Below are 18,168 nucleotides of genomic sequence, written 5' to 3' on the forward strand. Positions count from 1 at the left end.
CTTCCCCTGGTGCCCACGGAATGACTCACCTTGGCACAGAGACAACGGTCAGAGGTGGGCACAGAGCCTGCTTCCCACTGCACCCCAACCCCCTTCAGATGCTTTCCGAGAAGCTCTTTGAGCAAGGGGCTTGGGCTGCACCCCGCCTAACAGGCTGGCATCTTGGGATAAAAACAGCACAGCCCCCTGGGGGCTGCCCTCACAGTGCGACGCCCTCACCGGTGGTGGAGAACAAGGCTCCATTCAGCAAGTGCCCGGGAAAAGGGCTCAGCGGCCCAGGCATGGGCAGTGGGCAGGGGTGGGGGCAGGGAGAGGAAGGCTGCCACTTCCCAGAAGTCCAGGGACACAGACGGGTGAGGGGCCCAGGCAGGATGCTGACCCTGCAGGACCAGATAGAAAGGGTGAGTGGATCTGAAATCTCAAGGAGCAACAGGGCTCAGGCCCCAGGCTCCCAGTTTGGACCCACTGGCTCCTAGGTTCCCAAACTTACCCCTCCCCAGAGACCTTTCCCAGCTTCTCAGCCTGGTATGTGGGAACTCGAAGGAAATAAATCTCCAGCATGAGAGTGAGGTGAGGGGTGGCCAGGGAAACAGGGTGTTACAGGAACAAAGATGGAAGTCAGGACAGCCAGCTCATTCGTAACTGCTTTGTGGAGCTGTCAAGGCCTGGGATCTGGGTGGGGGTGCAGGGAGGCTGAGCAAGGAAGGGGTGAGCACAGTGGGGCTGAGGCCAGGGATTAAGAGTGGCCCAAGGAGAGGACCAGGGAGGGCAGCACCGGCCCCCTCTTTCCTATCAAGGGCCCCATGTTCCTTCCATCATCCCCTCCACTGCTAGATAGAGGCCTTAATTGACCCTTCAGACAAAGGGCTGGTTCTAATTACAACCCACAGCCCCACAACTCCAGGGAACAGAGAGAAAGCAGGAATGCTGGATGCCTGTATTCAGAGGGGAGGTCTCTGGGAATCTGTTGGGAATGAGGCTGGAAGGAAACTGTAACATAGGCTGTTCCTTGAGGGTTCAGAACAGACTTGTTCTTCGCCAAATTCCCAGCATCTAGCAGGCTCTCAAAGGAGAATGCTGAGTGAGGAAGGCCTGGGTCATGGGATCTAAGAGTTAGAAGGCAGGTCAGAGGTCATCTGGTCCAGCCCTTCCTTGACCCACCTTCCTAGAGAAAGGGTCTCCTTGCCCAGTGGTCAGAGCCCCAGACTTAGCATCTGCCCCAGGCACTGCCTACTAGTACCCATGTCTGTAGCCAGGCCGGGGCTGGCGTGCCCAGGAGGCCCTGCCTCTGGGCACAGTGACCTCGATGGGGTGAGAGGAGCTCTCCCCATGGCTGGGCCACAGCCCAGCCCCACCTCCTCAGACTATGCCAGGGGGCGTTGCCGGGGGCATCCTGGGCCATGCCAGGCCGGCCCACTCCTCCATAAAGCCTGCACATCCCAGGAGCGGGCAGAGCCAGGCCACAATGGAGAGGAGACGGGTCACCTCATCTGCTCGCCGCTCCTATGTCTCCTCCTCAGAGATGGTGGTGGGGGGCCGCCGCCTGGGTCCTGGCACCCGCCTGTCCCTGGCTCGAATGCCACCTCCACTGCCGGCCAGGGTGGACTTCTCCCTGGGCGGGGCACTCAACGCCGGCTTCAAGGAGACCCGGGCCAGTGAGCGAGCAGAAATGATGGAGCTCAATGACCGCTTTGCCAGCTACATTGAGAAGGTGCGCTTCCTGGAACAGCAGAACAAGGCGCTGGCTGCCGAGCTGAACCAGCTGCGGGCCAAGGAGCCCACCAAGCTGGCCGACGTCTACCAGGCAGAGCTGCGTGAGCTGCGGCTGCGGCTGGATCAACTCACTGCCAACAGCGCCCGGCTCGAGGTGGAGAGGGACAATCTGGCACAGGACCTGGGCACCCTGAGGCAGAAGTGAGGAGGGGGTTGTGGAGGGGCCTTCGTGAAAAGGGAGGACTGAGCCCCCAAGAGGGATCACCTGCAGGCCTGCAGGGTCTCGAGCAGGGGCTTGGCCTCCTTGCCCATGGGATTCCCCATCTCTGGGAGGGGAGGGCTGTCTTTGCTTCCAAAGATGGTGGGGGGCCTGGGAGGAGGCCCCAGAGTCTCAGGAATCTAACTCTCAAAGACCTTCTGCCTGGGAGCCAGGTACTCTCACCTGGGGAAAGCTGTGCAGGAGAGTCAGGGACCCCAGCAGGCAGGGTCTCTGGTTTCTCATTCACCGTGGGGCCTTGTGACTGTGGGCGGGGTGCGCACCTATTCTGAGCCCGGGTGTGTACCGAGAAGGAATTGGAAGGGAAGATTGTGCACTAGGAGGACTGGGCTCAGAGGGGAAAGGAAGTACGGGATAGAGCAGGAAGGCCGCGTCCTGGCTTCAGAACACAGGTGACTCTGCCTGTTGCCAGCTTATGACCCCGGTTAAGGCACTTACACTTGCTCAGCTGTGAAGTAGAGATCTTCATAAAACTCTTTTCCATAGGTCAGAGGAAACCCCAGGGCACAGTCTCTGCTGAGTTGGCAGGGCATGTGTGGGTGCCCTCAAGTGTGGGAGGATGTGTGTGTGCGTATGTGTGCGTGCAGCAGTGAGTATACGTTGGTGGAAGCGCCTGTGTGAGCAGAAGCAGGTGCACCAACCCTGATAAGGCACCTTAGGTAATGAGTTAAAGCAAAAGCCCTTGCCTGCTCACCCTCCTGGCCAAGGCTCTGTCTAGGATCCTTTGGCCCTTCACTCCTCCTGCCACTCCACTGGTTCTGGGTTGTCGGGCGGGGGGTCCCTCTGGCAGCCTCCTCTAGGGTAGGTGTCCAAAAGTCCTCAGAAGAACCTGGACCCAGGAATGTGTCCCCTTACCCCAGGCTCCAGGATGAAACCAACCTGAGGCTGGAGGCCGAGAACAACCTGGCTGCCTATCGACAGGTCAGGGCGGTGGGGAGGGGCTGGGGAGTGGGGAAGGGGTTGATGGCAGCCCACCCAAACACAGCTCTGAAGTCCAGCCCTCCAGAGCAATGTGCTGCTCCCCTCTGCCACAAAAGGAGGGATTAGATAAGACTAGGGAGTGGGGTCAGAGTGGCCCTCTGCCCCCTCTCTACTCCAGGAGGCAGATGAAGCCACCCTATCCCGTCTGGATCTGGAGAGGAAGACTGAGTCTCTGGAGGAGGAAATCCGGTTCTTGAGGAAGATCCATGAGGAGGTAAGGCTGGGGCAGATGGAAGAAAGGCCAACACAGAAATTGGAATTGAGGGAAAGAGACAGAGAGACTGAGACTGAGAGATATTCAGAGATGGAGAGATATTCAGAGCCAGAGAGAAAGAAACAGATTGAAGAGAAAGAAAGAAAACGAGAGAGAGTGTCAGGGAGAGACTAGGGAAGACAGATAGAGACAGGTAAGAAAGCATCCTCAGCCCCTGGTAAAATGCACACAAGACGCACACTCGACTTACTGAGAATTACAACAGACCTTATTGCCCCATATTTCTCTTCACTACAGCCCATGAGATAGGAACCCTTCCTGCGTTATCGCCTTTTCACAGAGGAGGACACTGAAGCCCAGAGAGGTTAAAGAACTTGCTAAGGTCACATAGTTAGTCTCTGACTCCAACCCCTCTGCCATCTGTCTCCATTTAAATGAGAGCCATTCATTACAAAAAGACCCCACTGAGCTGTGACTTCAGATTTATGGATTCAGAATCTATGACCTCATGGAAACTGGGAACCCGCAGGCACACCCACAACACAGGGACTGTCCCTGTCCCATGAGAACAAAGATACAATTTCAGTGCTCCTGCCTTCTGGACCTGGGGGGAGGACACCATGAAGCCCCCAAACTACCCTCTGCCTCCTCTAGCCTGGGCCATGCCACTTCCTCCAACTAGGAATGCCCCATTTCCCTTAGTCAATGTCTGTGTCTGAGGGGCAGGCAGAAGAGGGCATGATGCTATGGGGAAACCCCAGTTGCAGCCTGGTCCCTGAGCCTTGGAATCCCTTCTCTCACCCTGGCCAGGAGGTGCGGGAGCTCCAGGAGCAGCTGGCTCAGCAGCAGGTCCATGTGGAGATGGATGTGGCCAAGCCCGATCTCACAGCAGCCCTGAGAGAGATCCGCACGCAGTACGAGGCAGTGGCTTCCAGCAACATGCATGAGGCAGAGGAGTGGTACCGGTCCAAGGTAGCTCTAACTATGGGCCACCATGCCTGCTCCAGGCAGCTCTCCTGGCTCCATACAAAAGAACTGGCGGAGGGGAGTGGAGAAAGCTGGGCGAGGATCCCCTCTGAGTGACTGACCTTCACCAGAAAACTGAAATGACTTGCCCAGGGTCACACAGGCACTATTACTTCCAATAAGTACTTATTAGTAGGAATATTATTGCTACTATTACTGTTAGCCAACACTGTTGTGTATTAGGCCCTGTGCTTTGCATAGATTATCTTACTATGACGTAGGTATTGTTCTTTGATAGATGATTGAAATGAAGTCCAGAGAGGTTAACTAATTTGCCCAGAGTCACACTGCTCCTAAGCAGTAGAGCTGAATTTCCAATCCTAGCTATCTCATTTGGGAGCCTACATTCTTGATGCCTCTGCCATCTATGTCCTAGGTCATTGAGTATCTACTGCATGCCAGGCACTTCCTAGGATACAGAGACATGTCTGACCAGGGAGAAGTGATGCCACCCAAATATGATGTCTACGGAGAACACTGTAGGGCAGAGTTTATATGTGGTGTGGGGGCAGGGAGAATATCATAGAAGGGAGGGCACTGGGCCAGGCAGGACTGGCAGACTGTGAACATAAAGAGAAGAGGCAAGGGGCATTCAGAGTGCAGGACAGAGCCTGAATAGAGGCCAAAAAGCACAGAGAGTTGGCGGCCCAGAGATCCTGGCCCAGAGCATGGAGCTGAGGAGTGTAAATGGCAGAAGCTAATGATGGTTCTGAGTAGGTCAAGGCGTGATGGAGCTGTTAAGGCTTGACTGCAAGCTGGGGGATGGAGGGCTATTGGAACCCAGGCCTCTGCTCACCAGAAGCCCCTGTGTATGGTGGGGGAGGACAGGGTTCAGTCCTGTAGATGAAGCTGCCAGGGCTGGAGATTCTGGATTCTGTGGCAAACACTGTTCATTCATTCCCTGCCCAGGCACTGTGCTAGGTGCTGGAGACATAGCAGTGGCTTCTGTGTCCCCTATCCGTGGGCCATAGTCGCTGGGAATAATCCTACCCGGGGCCAATGGTCTGGGGTGAGCTGGACAACCCCGGAGTCCCCCCCCCCCCGATTTCCCGTGCCTTCCCATGGGCTCACACAGCTCCGGCGATACGCAGTCCCAGCCCGCCCCTCAGCATAAGGCCCTCTCCCTATCCAGTTTGCGGACCTGACTGACGCCGCTGCCCGCAACGCGGAGCTGCTCCGCCAGGCCAAGCACGAAGCCAACGACTATCGGCGCCAGCTGCAGGCCTTGACCTGCGACCTGGAATCCTTGCGCGGCACGGTGAGTGCGGGCACGGGGACGGGGTTGGAGAGCTGAGGCTGCCGAACCGGAGGAGGAGACCTGCAACCAACCGTAGATGCTGGAGAAAAGCCAGGGGCTGGGACCAGGGCGGGGCGCGGGGCTCTGAAAAGTCACTCAGACGCGACGGGGGCAGGGCAGGAGTGGGGCCTCCAGACTGGCCGGCTCCACCCACAGAACGAGTCCCTGGAGAGGCAGATGCGTGAGCAGGAGGAGCGTCACGTGCGAGAGGCGGTGAATTACCAGGAGGCGCTGGCCCGGCTGGAGGAGGAGGGGCAGAGTCTCAAGGACGAGATGGCCCGCCACCTGCAGGAGTACCAGGACCTGCTGAATGTCAAACTGGCCCTGGACATCGAGATCGCCACCTACAGGAAGTTGCTGGAGGGCGAGGAGAACCGGTGAGGCCTCTCCCTAGAGTCGCCTTGCTCCCTTCAGGGACTGTCTTACTCAGCCCTGCGTCCAGCCCCCTCCTATCCAAGTGGCCAGTGCAGCACTTGCCTAACACACAATTGGTATTCAGTAAATGTCTGAGGAATGAATGAGTGGATTCAGTTCAACTGATATGGATTAGGTCCCAGGGTGAGGACTTGGGTCACCTCCCAAATTAAGAGGCTCACCAACAAAGATCGGACTTTTTTTCCCCTGTCGAGTCTATTCTGCCTCCTAGGAACTCTCTTTGCCACTCCTGCCTCTCCACCCCCACCTCTACTCCCTCCCCCACATCCTAGGAGCATACACTTCCCTTTGATTAGAGATGTTCCCCTCACAGATAGCTCCAGAGATTGTGCTGGCTGCTGGGGAAGCTAAGACATGGGGTTGGCCTTTCCTGCCAAGGAAAAGGGTTTGAGGCTATCATGATGACCCTAGACCAGGACTTGGCCTGGGGATGTCCTCGGGCAGCCTGGTCACCTCTCTCCCTCTGCTGTCTTTCAGCATCACCATTCCTGTGCAGACCTTCTCCAACCTGCAGATCCGAGGTCAGTAGAGCAGGGCCTGTGGGCAGAGTGTTGGATTCCTGCCCTTTCCCCCGAGCCTGTCGGTTGTGGCTCTGGCCTGGGGCCGAGGACTAGGGCAAAGGGGTCTGGGGCTCTCCTTGGGGGCCTTCATGATTTACCACAGAACTTCTAGGCAGAACACACCACCCCAGGGCATGCAGGTGAGGCCTGCGGCCACTCCTGTCCTGCTCTGCCCTGTGTCCCACCCCCCACCCCCGCTCCCTGTTCCACTGTAAATCTGGGTGAGGGTCTTAACCTCTGTCCTGTCCGCAGATCCCTGAGCAAGCTCTACCCATCCGAGTGTTTGATGTTTGTGTTTTCTTAACTGCTTGTCACTACAGGGGGCAAAAGCACCAAAGAAGGGGAAGGTCACAAGGTCACAAGACATCTCAAAAGCCTCACAATACAAGTTATACCAATACAGGCTCACCAGATTGTAAACGGAGCCCCGCCGGCTCTCGGTTAGCTGCCTGCCTCTTAGACATTGTGCTTTTCTCAGCTTGACAGGGGGCGAGCCTCACCAAGCCCATTTTCCCCATCCTCTTGGGCTCCCCCCTCCTAGGTTTCTCTAAAGGGCCAAGCCTGTGTCATTTCCCCAGCAACCTCAGCGCCCAGCCCTGGACCTGGCACAGGGTAAATGTAGCTTAAGGTAGCAGAGCTGGCTGGTGTTCAAGGTGGTAAGTCCTCGGGTGCTCAGATGGGATGCTCTGGGGCCTCTGAGCAAACACCAGCCTCTGCCTCCGCTCTTCCCCACCACTGGGAGGGTTCCTAGGGTCTCACTGTGCCCTATGATTCTTCTTTCCCTGAGACTCCCTTGTTCAGCTCAGTGCTGATTCAGCCCAGAGGATTATTTCCTCTTGGAGTGAATAAAATTTTATGTTCCCTGCTCTTAATTTTATATATTAGTGAGTGTGACATGTTATATTTTTCTCTCTGAGGAGGGGAAAATCTAAATTACTTCTTACTCATATGTGGCCCTCACATGATTCTTAGCTAAGGAGAAAAATTCTGGGCTAGAAATTTAGGAACACTAGCTATGCATGTGTCAGGGCTTAGTTCAGCATCAGAAGGCAGACCAGGTAGAGGCAACACTGCCAACTGCCAGACAGTAAAGGGTCACTAGGGCCCAGAGAAGTGGCAGAGAGAAGTAGGAATGGGGAGGGGACCCACATGTACTGAGCACTAATATGTGCCAGTCGCTTAGCACACACTATCACAGTGAACTGACTCCTCACTCTCACCTCGGGAGGTAGATACCAGCATCTCCATTTTGCAGATGGGGAAACTGAGGCTGGAAGAAGTAAATCAACTTGCCCACAGTCGTGTGGCTGAGTTGGGACTCAAGCTCTGACCTGCCTGACTTCAGAGCCCACGTGTTCGTTCCTTGGCATGGCACTGGGTTGTCAGGAAGCCAGGCAAGGGCTTGCAGAGGGACTAAAAGGCAGCCAGGCCAGCAAAGTGAGCAGAGCACTGGACGGAGCGGCCAGGACTTGCCTAGCATGGTGGAGATTTAGGAGGTCACCAGCCCCTTTGGAAAAACTAGGCCCTCTCTGCTGTGTTGGATAGGCTTTTGGACTCGTGATTGGGGGTTTTATGGGGAAACCGGGGGTGGGAGAGGATGTCTAGTGCCCTGAGAGCTCACGGAGGCCTCCTCTCTTCACACCTGCAGAAACCAGCCTGGACACCAAGTCCGTGTCAGAAGGCCACCTCAAGAGGAACATCGTGGTGAAGACCGTGGAGATGCGGGATGGAGAGGTGAGGAGGGCAGACCTCAGATTCTGGTCCCTTCAGGCTCAGGAAGAAAGCCTGGACTGGCACATGGAAGGGCCCCAATAACTCACAAGAGCTCCCTGGGGAGGCTCTGGAAGACAGAAAGAACCCAAATGTAATTTACTACCCCAGCCCCTCCACTGGCAGTTTTAAGGGGAGCCTGGGTGCCTAGGTCACTGGATGGGGTCCTGATTCTGGCTTTTTCCCTTTCTCACCCCCAACACCAGGCCTGGGGGAGAGAGAAAGAAAATTATAGTTAGCAGCTTTCACTCCCAACTTTCAACTTCAGCTTAGTGAAAGGAACTTGCCAGAAGATTGGGAAGAGGGGACTAGGCATGGCCCCCTCCCCATCCCACCAGCAACAGTACTAGCTAATCTTATGTCATCAGCTCACCACGTGCCACGCACAGTGCTAGGTGCTTACCAGTGTTACTTCATCTTCCTCTCTGACTGCTGCATGGGCGTCTTCTGGCTACTACCCTAGAAAAGATGACCCAGGAAGGCTGGGGACTTGTCCAAGGTCACATAGCCTAGCAGTGGTAGACTTGGAATCTGTGTGAGCTCCTAACTGTGGCAGCTTCTCTGTCCCCTGCAGGTCATTAAGGAGTCCAAGCAGGAGCACAAGGACGTGATGTGAGGCAGGACCCACCCAGTCACAGTATGAGGAGCCTGCAGCAGGAGTCGGGGTAGTTGCCCCTCCTCTACTAGCTGTGTTCCCCAGACTTGAGTTCCCACCCCCGCAGCTGCTCCTCTTCCCTCTCTATCTCTATACCAGCTTGTTGCCCTAGGCTCCATCAGCATTAAGTCTGCCAGACAGCACCCACCCCGTACCCAGCAAGTCCAACTAACAGGGCACTCACCCCGAAGGGGCGGCTGGGAGGGGCATGGCCAGCAGCTTGGGTTAGAATTGGGAGGGAAGAGAGAAGTTGGGGAGGGCAGGGAGACCTAATAAATCACCCTCCATCTCCCGAATCCCTGTTGTCATGGCAACTGTTGCCAGAGCCTGAGGTGTCTGGGGGTATCTGGGAACTGGGCCTTTGAGTTTCCTCGGGCTGCTGGAGGAAAACCAGGACTCTGAGACAGGAAGGGGAAGTCCTCACAGGCACGGCGGCCCTGGCCAGAGGCTTATTCTTCTAGACTAACCCTGACCAGCCTGCGGGTGGGTGGGGCTACCCTGCCACCTGGAGTAGTCACCAGACAGAATTCCTGGCCTGCCCAAATCGAAGAGGAGCCTCCTGAGTGATGGTTCAAGTGTCTCAGCCCCACTGAGCAGCCACGTGGGCAGGCTGTGGGCCCATGGGAGCTTGGTTCTCAGCACTTGGGCGAACTATAGTGTAAGTGGTAAGGGAAGGGGTGCTGGGGAGGAGTAGAGGGGGTCCTGGCCCCTAGGTGTGGGTACAGAGAGGTCAAGCCCAGGAGGACTCCCCCCATACAGGCTGGAGGTGGGGCAGGTAGAGATGGTGGAGAAGGTAGTTGGGATGATGCTAGACATCAGAGTTGGGGGGCTGTGCGTGAGCAGTTACATTTGGCCTCTGGATCGTGGGAATCAAGAAAGTGTCTCATCCTCTTAAAGATGCTGAAACAGGAAAGGAAGAGGCTGCTGTCCAAGGGGGCAAGGCCCACTTTGTCCCAGTTCTAAAGGCCCCTTCCTTGCTGTGTAATCTCTGTCCACCCAGGCCTGTCAGCCCCTGCAGCTGCCGCCTCCCGACCCCAGCAAATACTGCTGGCTGAGCCTCTGCTGCGCGCCTGACCCTCTCCTTTCCACAGTGCCTGCTGCTCTTCCCTAAGCCAAGGCCCCTGTGGGCCCCTCTTACTCAAATACCAAACGCACTCCCATGTTTTAGGTAGCATCCTATTTTATAATTGGATGAGAGACACATGCAGAGTGAAGACAATGGTTTGTGTTCCTGAAGCCTGGAGGCAGGACAGCTTGGGGCAGGGCACTTGTTCTGCTGTCCACCAAAAGACTGGTGGGTGCGAGATCATCGGTGCCCACAAGTGGGGCTCAGAAGGCCCCCTACAGGGTCCCCCTCTCCCCTCTGGGGCTAGAGGGAGGGAGAAGTAGGAGTCCCTCACTCTTTCCAAGACTGGGTGTCCTTCCCCCACTCCCTCCTGCCACCCACTCTGCTAATCTTCAGGGCACTGCTGCTGCCTGTAGTCACTGACATAAATAAAGACAATTGCTGTGGCCTTCCCCAGAGTGGACTCTGATCTGTTTGGTAGAGGATGGGGCTGCGGGAAGGGGGCAGAAAGCAGCCTTGGACAAGACATGACTTGCTTCTTATCACTGATCATCTTGGAACCCCAGGCTCCTTCAGCAGCAGCCACATGACAAATCCCACCTCCAACTCTGCTCGGCCCTGCAGCCCTGGTGCCCCTCCCCCTGCCTTTGGTTCCTGCCTCTCTTCTCACCCCCAGCCCCCAGGCTGGGTGCAGTGTCTTAGGAAAACCCTCAATTCAATCTCCACTTTCCTCACCCATTCCCCCTGTTCTAGTTTCTGCCTTTATTCCCCAACCTACTGTTTCTACCTGCCAGTCCCAGGACAAGGCTGGGGAGGAAGGCAAAGAGGATATATACTAGGTACCCTGACTCTCTTCTTCCTCTCTCTGCTACCCCCAATTCAACCATTGTTCACTTGGCAATCTTTGAGGACAAGAAAATAAAGGACCTCAAACACTGTTCAACACCAAATAGGCCATTTGATAAACATTAAGTTCACTTCTCCCTTCTCTGAGTGTAAAATCAGAAGACATGTACATCCTAGCTACTTCCATCCCGGCCTCAGTCCCCCATCTCCCACCTGCCTCAGGCTTCCCCATTTCTCATATCCTGTCCCAGACTCACTCATGAAAAAGGGAAGCAGGTTATAGCTGACAACCTTGTCCACATGCCCTTGCCACATGTCCCAGCCGAAGATGATCACCCAGAGGCATCTGGTATCTTTTAACAAACACATTTAAGCACAACTGGGCAAGAGAGAGCCTAGAGGGAGAAGTTGGGACAACAGCGCAATAAGTAACAGCAGCAACGACAGAGGTGAATGGTGACAAAGATGAACGTGATGAGCAAGTAACCTATCAGGGTGAGCACCACGGCGGCGCGAGTCTCGGGGTCAGAAAGTGAGACGGGGTAGCGGCCTCGAGATGTCACGCCCAGTCGGAACCCAGCAATGCGCACCCCTTGCCGCCAGCAGTAGTAGATGCCCCGGTCTCCCAGCTGGGTGAAGCGGATGTGGAGATGGTTGCCGTGGTCAATGAACACCCTCATGGACCGGTTGACGCCCTTCAGGTACTGCGTGCGGTAGAGGTACTGGTGGTCCTTGTCCCAGGCCACGGCATGCTCTGGCCGGGCCCCCGGACAGGAGATGATGAGTCCATGGCCCAGCCTCTGCTGGTGGAACTGAATGGGCACCTGGGGCACCCAGGGCCGGCTGCCCACTTTGGACACATAGTTGATAATGGCCATCACGCCCTCCTGGATCTTCTTCTTATTCTCGCAGGGGACCACGCAGCTCTGAACGAGCAGCTCAGGGGTATGGTCACTGGCCTTGGCCCGAAGCTTTCTCGGCACAGCCTGCGAACCACAGGACACCACGTCACTTCGTGTCTTGCGGTAGCGTGGGGAGAGGTCTGGGCTCTGCAGGTAGCACAGGCCAATGCGCCACTGCTCCCCACGCACCCCACAGCGGTCGCAGGGAGTCCACTCCCAGAAGGTGGTGAAGACATGGAGGCTCCCGTGGTACTCATCGGCAAAGGGCTCCTGGCCTTGGTCCTTGAAGGTGGCCACCATTCCCTCACTGCTCTGGATGTCCACGTCGAAGGCATAAAAGTAGTCCCCCTTGCGGGTGCCGCAGAAATACAAGCCTGAGTCCTCGGGCTGGGCCCGGAAGACCAGCAGGCTGAACATGCGGATGCTGAAGCGGACCAGCATGTCGCTGCCCACGCGCACCTGGGCTGCTTCTGTCAGCACCCGCCCATCGAAGTCTGTCAGCACTTTGGTGTGGCTGCTTCCGAGGTGCTTCTGATAGTACCAGACGACAGCAGACACCTCCTCGGGCTTGCAGTGGCAGGGAAGCTCAAAGCTCATGTCGGCCAGGTAGGCTGCATTGTCAAACATCAGGAAAGCTGGGCAGGGGGTCCTCTGAAAAATATTCTCCTTCTCCACGATTTCAAAGGCCTGGAGACTCCCCCACACCCACAGGAGCACGGTGGTGTGGGCCAGGTTCATGGCCGTGCAAGGGAAGGGTCTGAGGGAGTGGGGCTAAATCAAGGCACTAAAGGCCTATGGGGCTTCTAGAAATCACTACTGGGAGGAGGCATCTATATGAAGGAAGGATTAAGCAGCCAAGAAAAGAAGCCGCAATTTGCAGAGGAAGCTGCCACAGACAAGGCAATTTATTCCCACTTGATGTACAAGATGCCCTTCTAATGTTCCAGACATGATCTTGAGGGAAAACCATTCTAGAACCTGGCCCTCTCTTCCCTTTCTAGAACACTGACTCACCCAAGAATGGGTCAGGGGAATCTGGAATGAGAAGGGTTCAGGTGGTGGGACAGGGAAATCTCTGTCTCTCTGCTCCAGGCTCTGTCCTTCCTGCCTGGTGGAAAGGCCTTCCCTTTGGTTAACTCAGCAGTTGAAGGAAACACTCCCACCTGCACACCGGGCCATCTTAAGAAGTCTGGGAGACTGACCAGACCTGAGCTGATGGCTTGGGGCTTTCAGGCCCAACCTGCACTGGAACTCGGCCCCTGGGGAAAAACACTGCACATGGAATGAAGTAGCATTTGATTGCTTGCCAATTAAATGTTCATTCATTGGGTTTAGGTTATAAATACTCTTGTTAAGAGCTGAGGAGATCAGAGTTTGTTGACTATGGAAGGTTAACGATTTTATTTTTCCTTTTTTTTGACTGAAGTCTGTAACTGGTGTCGCCAGCATTTGGTTAGGTGCACACCCATCTCTCAGAGCCATGGGCTAGAGGATTGGCCGACTCTGAGGACGGGAAGCAAAACTCTTTCAACTTCTTGGGCCCTTGACCATCCTGTGGACCTACATAGTTCAGAATACAGAGCCCCACAAGAAGTTGGAGGAGAGGGGGAGATTCAGTGCCTGCTTTTGCTGTGAAAATTCCAAGTCTCGAAGGGAATCAGGTGTGGGCTTCTCATTACTGCCCTGCAGAGCCCCCAGGACAACCACCAAAAAAATGCCACCAATGACCACTAGGGGGCTCTGCAGGTAACTAGTCCCCTCAGTCCACCTGGTACAACCTAAGCAGCTCTTGGAGGAGACTCTCCACCTCCTGGAGCCCACCAGGCTGCTCCTCCAGATCCCGCTCCTCTGAGCTGGGGGCGCCCATGGCCTGCAGTTTCTGAAACAAGGCTCTGCAGCTCTCTCTCTCTGCATGGCTCATCAGGCTCAGGTTCAGGTTGAAGCGTCCGGTGCTGGCCAGGCTGCGCAGGACCCCCAGCACCACCCACCGGTCAGCTGGTCTCACGTGATTGGCCAGTGCCACCAGCATCTCCCCAAGAAGTCCAAACCCCACATCCACCTGGAAGAGAAGGCGCAGCTTTGGACCCCCGAGCTGCAGCAGGGCCTGGTAGCGCTCTGGCCCACTCCGCAGGTATCGCCGCCAGTCACGGTAGAACTCAGCCGAGGTCTCAGGCTGGGGGAACGTTTTCTCCTGGATCACAAAGGGAGGAAAGGGGAGTCCAGAGCGCTTCCAGCTGCTCTGTGACAGTGACAGTGAGGGGAGCCTGTGGGTTTTCATCTAAGCTCTGGTACCACTCTCTGAGCCTTGGGAAGGCTGTGGTCCCTGTGGGCCTCATTTTCAGACAAGGCAACTGGGGATGGGATGGGGAGGGAGGGTCCCAAGGAACGCAGGCTATGATTTGAGATTCTCAGTTGTACCAGGATTTTCCTGCCAATGAATGTGGACAGAGAATTGTTCTGCGAGAGTTAAGTCAGAGTTTGCTCTGATAGGGCTTGAAGGATGATTTGAAACCTCAGGGGGAGAGACAGGAACTCAATATGAGTATTAAGGATCTGACATGCTGGATCTCCCTCCTAACACTGCCAGAGGATCATGTACTCTATACTATAGAACCTGGAGGCAGAGCAACCCAAATCTGATCTGGGAATGCAAGCCAGAGGACTGACTGCAAGGGGTCTGCCTAGCCCACCTTTCTGACTTGTACTGCCCAGTTTCAGCCCCACCACCTGCTGGTTGCTCTTCTTTCTGAGACTGGAGGCAGAAACCTGCCTCTGTTGGCCTAACATGAGAAATAAGGAAAATGTAAGGAGACAGGATTGGAGGTTCATGGCAGAGAATCCTGCTGGGCCCCACCTACCCGGGAAATTTCAGTGGTTTCGTCCTGGGAGGGCCTTCCCTGAGTAGTGTGACAGTTCCAGGGCACAGTCCTCTTTCCTCCTATCTTGTCCTTCCGCTCCAGTGGCTTCAGATGTGATGCAAGGACAATACCCCTGTGGGCAAAGGACAGAGATTAGGGGATGAACCTAATGCTGTCTGTAGGTATGAGATGGCTGGACTTTCATGACACAGGCTGAATCTGTTGGCAGGCCAATATGACAATAATAATAAAAAACAGCAGCAACAATGGCTGACAGCTTTTGAACACTTCCCACATGCCAGATGTGCTCAGAATCTTATATGTGATAACTCATTTAATCACAATGGTTACTCTCTTTTACAGATGAGGAATAGAGGCTCAGAGAGGTTAAATAACTTGTACAAGATCACACAGGTAGCAGAGGGTAGGGCCAAGACAGAGCCCAGGATTGTCTGACTCCAAAGCACATGCTCTTATCCACTATAGTCCACCATAACAGGAGAGCCTGAGAAAAATGGCATTAAGCCAACCTGAACTCCTCATAGGAAGCCACCCTCTGTTCCACTGCCCGTAACTTGGCGGCATTCTCCCGTTTGTACTTCTCATCAGCAGTGATTGCAGCCTGCAGCTCTTTTTCCAAAGCCTTGAAGTCAATGATGTCATTCCTTTCCATGGCCTGTGCCTGGGAAGGAGAAAGGAATGAATGTCAGCAGAGGGTCAGTATCAGGGACAGGGTAGGGGGTGCATCTGGGTTCTTTGCCAGCCCTCAGAATGATCCCAAAGCACTCTAGGTATCTTGTCACTTATTTTGGGGGGCTGTTAAAAAATCTAGTTCTCTATTTTACAGAGGGGAGCTGAGTTGCACAATGAGGGCTTAAGACTTGTTGTCACTGAAAATAGAATAGTCTCAACTTTCAATCTGGATCCCTATCTTAATTTTGTTCTCTGCCTGTAAAATTATATTTTTAATTGAAGTATAATTGACATATAATGTTATATTAGTTTCAGGTGTACAACATAGTGATTTGACAGTTATATACATTATGAAATGATCACCATGATGTCTGGTTATCATCTGCCACCATTTATAGTTATTACAATATTATTGACTATATTCCCTATCCTGTATATTACAATCCCATGGCTTATTTATTTTATAACTGGAAGTTTGTGCCTCTTAATTGTCTGACTCTATTTTGCCCATCCCACTACTCCCTTCCCCTCTGGCAACCACCAGTTCTCTGTATTTATGAATGTTTCTGGTTTGCTTGTTCATTTGTTGATTTTTAGATTCCACATATAAGTGAAATCGTATGGTACGATTCATAATACCATAATACCTGTCTGACTCATAATACCTTGTAATATCCCATAATATCTAAACATAATACCCTCTAGGTCCATCCATGTTGTTGCAAATGGCAATTTTTCATTCTTTTTTATTCTGCCTCTAAAAATGTTTTAATACTGGTGCTTTGGCTGAGGAAGCATTTGGATTTCAGAATTCAGTCCCTTCATGCTTCCACATGGGCTCACTCTTTCGTGAGTTGTGGTAGAGGCCCTCACGCAGAAGCAGAACTATTGTAACCTACTCTTTATATATAAAGATATTGGTGTTCTTTTAAAAAAAAAATTCTTAATGGAGGCATTGGGGATTGAACCCAGGACCTTGTGCATGCCAAGCATGCACTCTACCACTGAACTATACTCCACCCTCTCCATTGTAACCTACTCTTTTAGAACCCAGGGATAAAATTTCACCCATTGTTAAATGTCTTTAACCAGGAACCAGATGCAATGATTGAGCAGGAAATCAAGTAGATGTGGCAGAGAAAGGGGCTCAATGATCCCCGTTGCCAAATCCCTCTGTTCAGCTCAGGGCTGGAGCACAGGTCCTTAGGTACTTGGGCAACGTCTTTAGTTTTTTTGTTTGTTTGTTTGTTTTTTAATGTTTTATTTTATTTTGGTTGGGGGAGGTAATTAGGTCTATTCATTTATTTTTAGAGGAGGTACTGGGGATTGAACCCAGGCCCCTGTGCATGCTAAGCATAGTCTCTGCCACTTGAGCTACACCCTCCCCCCCACGTCTTTAGTTTTGCCATGGTACTTCTGCAGCTTCCGCATATCTGAGGCTGATTGACACGTTCTGTAGGGAGATCACCTATAAGGGTTCTAGTCTTGGCTCAGACATTTACTTGCTGTGAGACCCCTTTGACCTCAGATTCCTAGTGTATTGAGCTAGATTATGTGGCGAAGTCATCATCAACAGCCCTAGGGCAGGGAAGCAGGTAGTCTACAACCAACCCAGGAGCCCTCCCCTTCCCAGCTGAACAAGAAGAAAGAGAATGGGCTGGCCAGGAACTGAACTCAGGTATCCCGGCTCCTGTCCAGTTCTGAGTCCTCCCCAGTCATTAAATAAATAGAACACCTAACCCTGCCGCCCCCTGACCTTCACCCCAGCAGCCGCGGACTTGGTTTCCTTCCTTTCTTTAGAGCTGCCCAGATATTGCCAGAGCAGGATCGCTCAGCGTAGACCATGCCCTGCCGCTGTGTGGTTGCCCAGCAACTGCTCCAACAGCCTGCCCACGTGACCGGCCCTAAGGCCCCCGTCAGGGTGGCCCCTAGGCGCCTGATCAGATTCACGCCTCCTCAAGCCTCACTTTCTTTGGAGTAGCCCACCCCTTGGCTGGGAGACCCACAACTCTGCCTTGTAAGTTTATGTGTCCGCGGCCGGCATTCCTCCGAGCTGGTCCTCAGGCAGAGGGCTGTCCTCCGGGGCAGAAACGCGACCGCGACGTCTCCGGGGTCCTTCCGGACGACAGTCGCAGACGGTGCAGCGGCGTGGGGCGGAAGCACCGTCTCCCGTGGCGAATTCGGAGTTTTTGGCTGAGCAGGCGGGAGGTGAGCCGATGCGGGATAACCGCGTGGGAACGTTGCTTCGGTGGGATGGGAAATTGAGTAATGTCAAATTTAGAAGAGATGTTAATGCTATCTGCCCCTTTCACTTTACAGATGGGTAAATTTTGGCGTGGAACGGGAAAGGGAATGAACTTCCCCCCCGCCCCGACCCACACACACAGATTCTGGGGTTCCCTCCATACTGTCCATTCATAAAACCCCTTCCCTGGGCAGGAGTCGTTGTCTCACTGTCCATTCTGCTCTCTCACTTCTTTTTGCATCTTTGCCGCCTTCACGCCTTCTCAACAAAGCTCCCTTCGTCCTTTGTATTCCTTTGAGAGCCTGCGTTTTAGTAGGAAGCTGCAGTGAAGTTTGGTAGTGAAATTCACTAGTTTTATGCAACCGTGGAGAAATTAACTAGCTTCTCTGTGCCTTGTTGGAGGCGTTCATTTATTCATTCAATAAATACTTACTGAGGTTCTGTTTTGCGCCAGGCACCGTTCTAAGTGAAAAAAGCAAAGCCCTTGCTTGAACTGTAGTTGGAGTGATAATAATTAAACAGTGAAAGTGGGGGTTGGGGAGTGTAGGTATAGGGGGGCTTTCTGAGAGTGACAAGGAAAAGATTCTCAGAGATGGTTACATTTTAGTAGACTTCAGTGAAATGGAGGCG

The 18,168-nt window shown here is 53.9% G+C and overlaps 4 protein-coding genes across 7 annotated transcripts in view; 2 read left to right on the top strand and 2 right to left on the bottom strand.

Annotated features, from left to right (window-relative positions):
• Positions 1-1,149: 1,149 nt before the first annotated feature.
• Positions 1,150-10,450, top strand: GFAP (glial fibrillary acidic protein). Of its 3 annotated transcripts, XM_010959505.3 has the most exons (9): positions 1,185-1,914; positions 2,851-2,911; positions 3,090-3,185; positions 3,996-4,157; positions 5,344-5,469; positions 5,665-5,885; positions 6,421-6,464; positions 8,152-8,237; positions 8,848-10,450. In XM_010959505.3, the coding sequence occupies exons 1-9, from the start codon at positions 1,367-1,369 to the stop codon at positions 8,887-8,889; spliced, it is 1,386 nt and encodes a 461-aa protein (XP_010957807.2). In that variant the 5' UTR covers positions 1,185-1,366; the 3' UTR covers positions 8,890-10,450. The 3 variants fall into 3 exon arrangements, with proteins under 3 accessions (XP_074199391.1, XP_010957808.2, XP_010957807.2); XM_074343290.1 differs by lacking the exons at positions 8,152-8,237; positions 8,848-10,450 and adding an exon at positions 6,824-8,093 and having other exon boundaries at positions 1,150-1,914; XM_010959506.3 differs by lacking the exon at positions 6,421-6,464 and having other exon boundaries at positions 1,160-1,914.
• Positions 10,451-10,589: 139 nt separating this feature from the next.
• Positions 10,590-12,480, bottom strand: FAM187A (family with sequence similarity 187 member A). The gene has a single exon (XM_010959507.3). It carries the CDS (start codon positions 12,478-12,480, stop codon positions 11,236-11,238), a length of 1,245 nt encoding a protein of 414 aa, XP_010957809.2. The 3' UTR covers positions 10,590-11,235.
• A 1,020-nt stretch (positions 12,481-13,500) lies between these two features.
• On the bottom strand, positions 13,501-17,195 carry DNAAF19 (dynein axonemal assembly factor 19). 2 transcript variants are annotated; one of them, XM_074343296.1, is made up of 4 exons: positions 17,050-17,195; positions 15,200-15,282; positions 14,601-14,733; positions 13,501-13,933 (listed from the first exon to the last, which is right to left on the bottom strand). In XM_074343296.1, the coding sequence occupies exons 2-4, from the start codon at positions 15,271-15,273 to the stop codon at positions 13,502-13,504; spliced, it is 639 nt and encodes a 212-aa protein (XP_074199397.1). In that variant the 5' UTR covers positions 15,274-15,282; positions 17,050-17,195; the 3' UTR covers position 13,501. The 2 variants fall into 2 exon arrangements, with proteins under 2 accessions (XP_074199397.1, XP_010957810.2); XM_010959508.3 differs by having other exon boundaries at positions 15,131-15,282.
• Positions 17,196-17,347: 152 nt separating this feature from the next.
• The window catches only part of EFTUD2 (elongation factor Tu GTP binding domain containing 2), a 34,579-nt gene continuing 33,758 nt past the window's right edge, over positions 17,348-18,168 (top strand). The window contains exon 1 of the mRNA XM_010959509.3: positions 17,348-17,501. The gene's annotated coding sequence lies outside the window, so the exon portion shown is untranslated. The remainder of the gene's footprint in view (positions 17,502-18,168) is intronic.

This window comes from Camelus bactrianus, chromosome 16 (assembly GCF_048773025.1).
Source record: "Camelus bactrianus isolate YW-2024 breed Bactrian camel chromosome 16, ASM4877302v1, whole genome shotgun sequence".
Lineage (NCBI taxonomy): Eukaryota > Metazoa > Chordata > Mammalia > Artiodactyla > Camelidae > Camelus > Camelus bactrianus.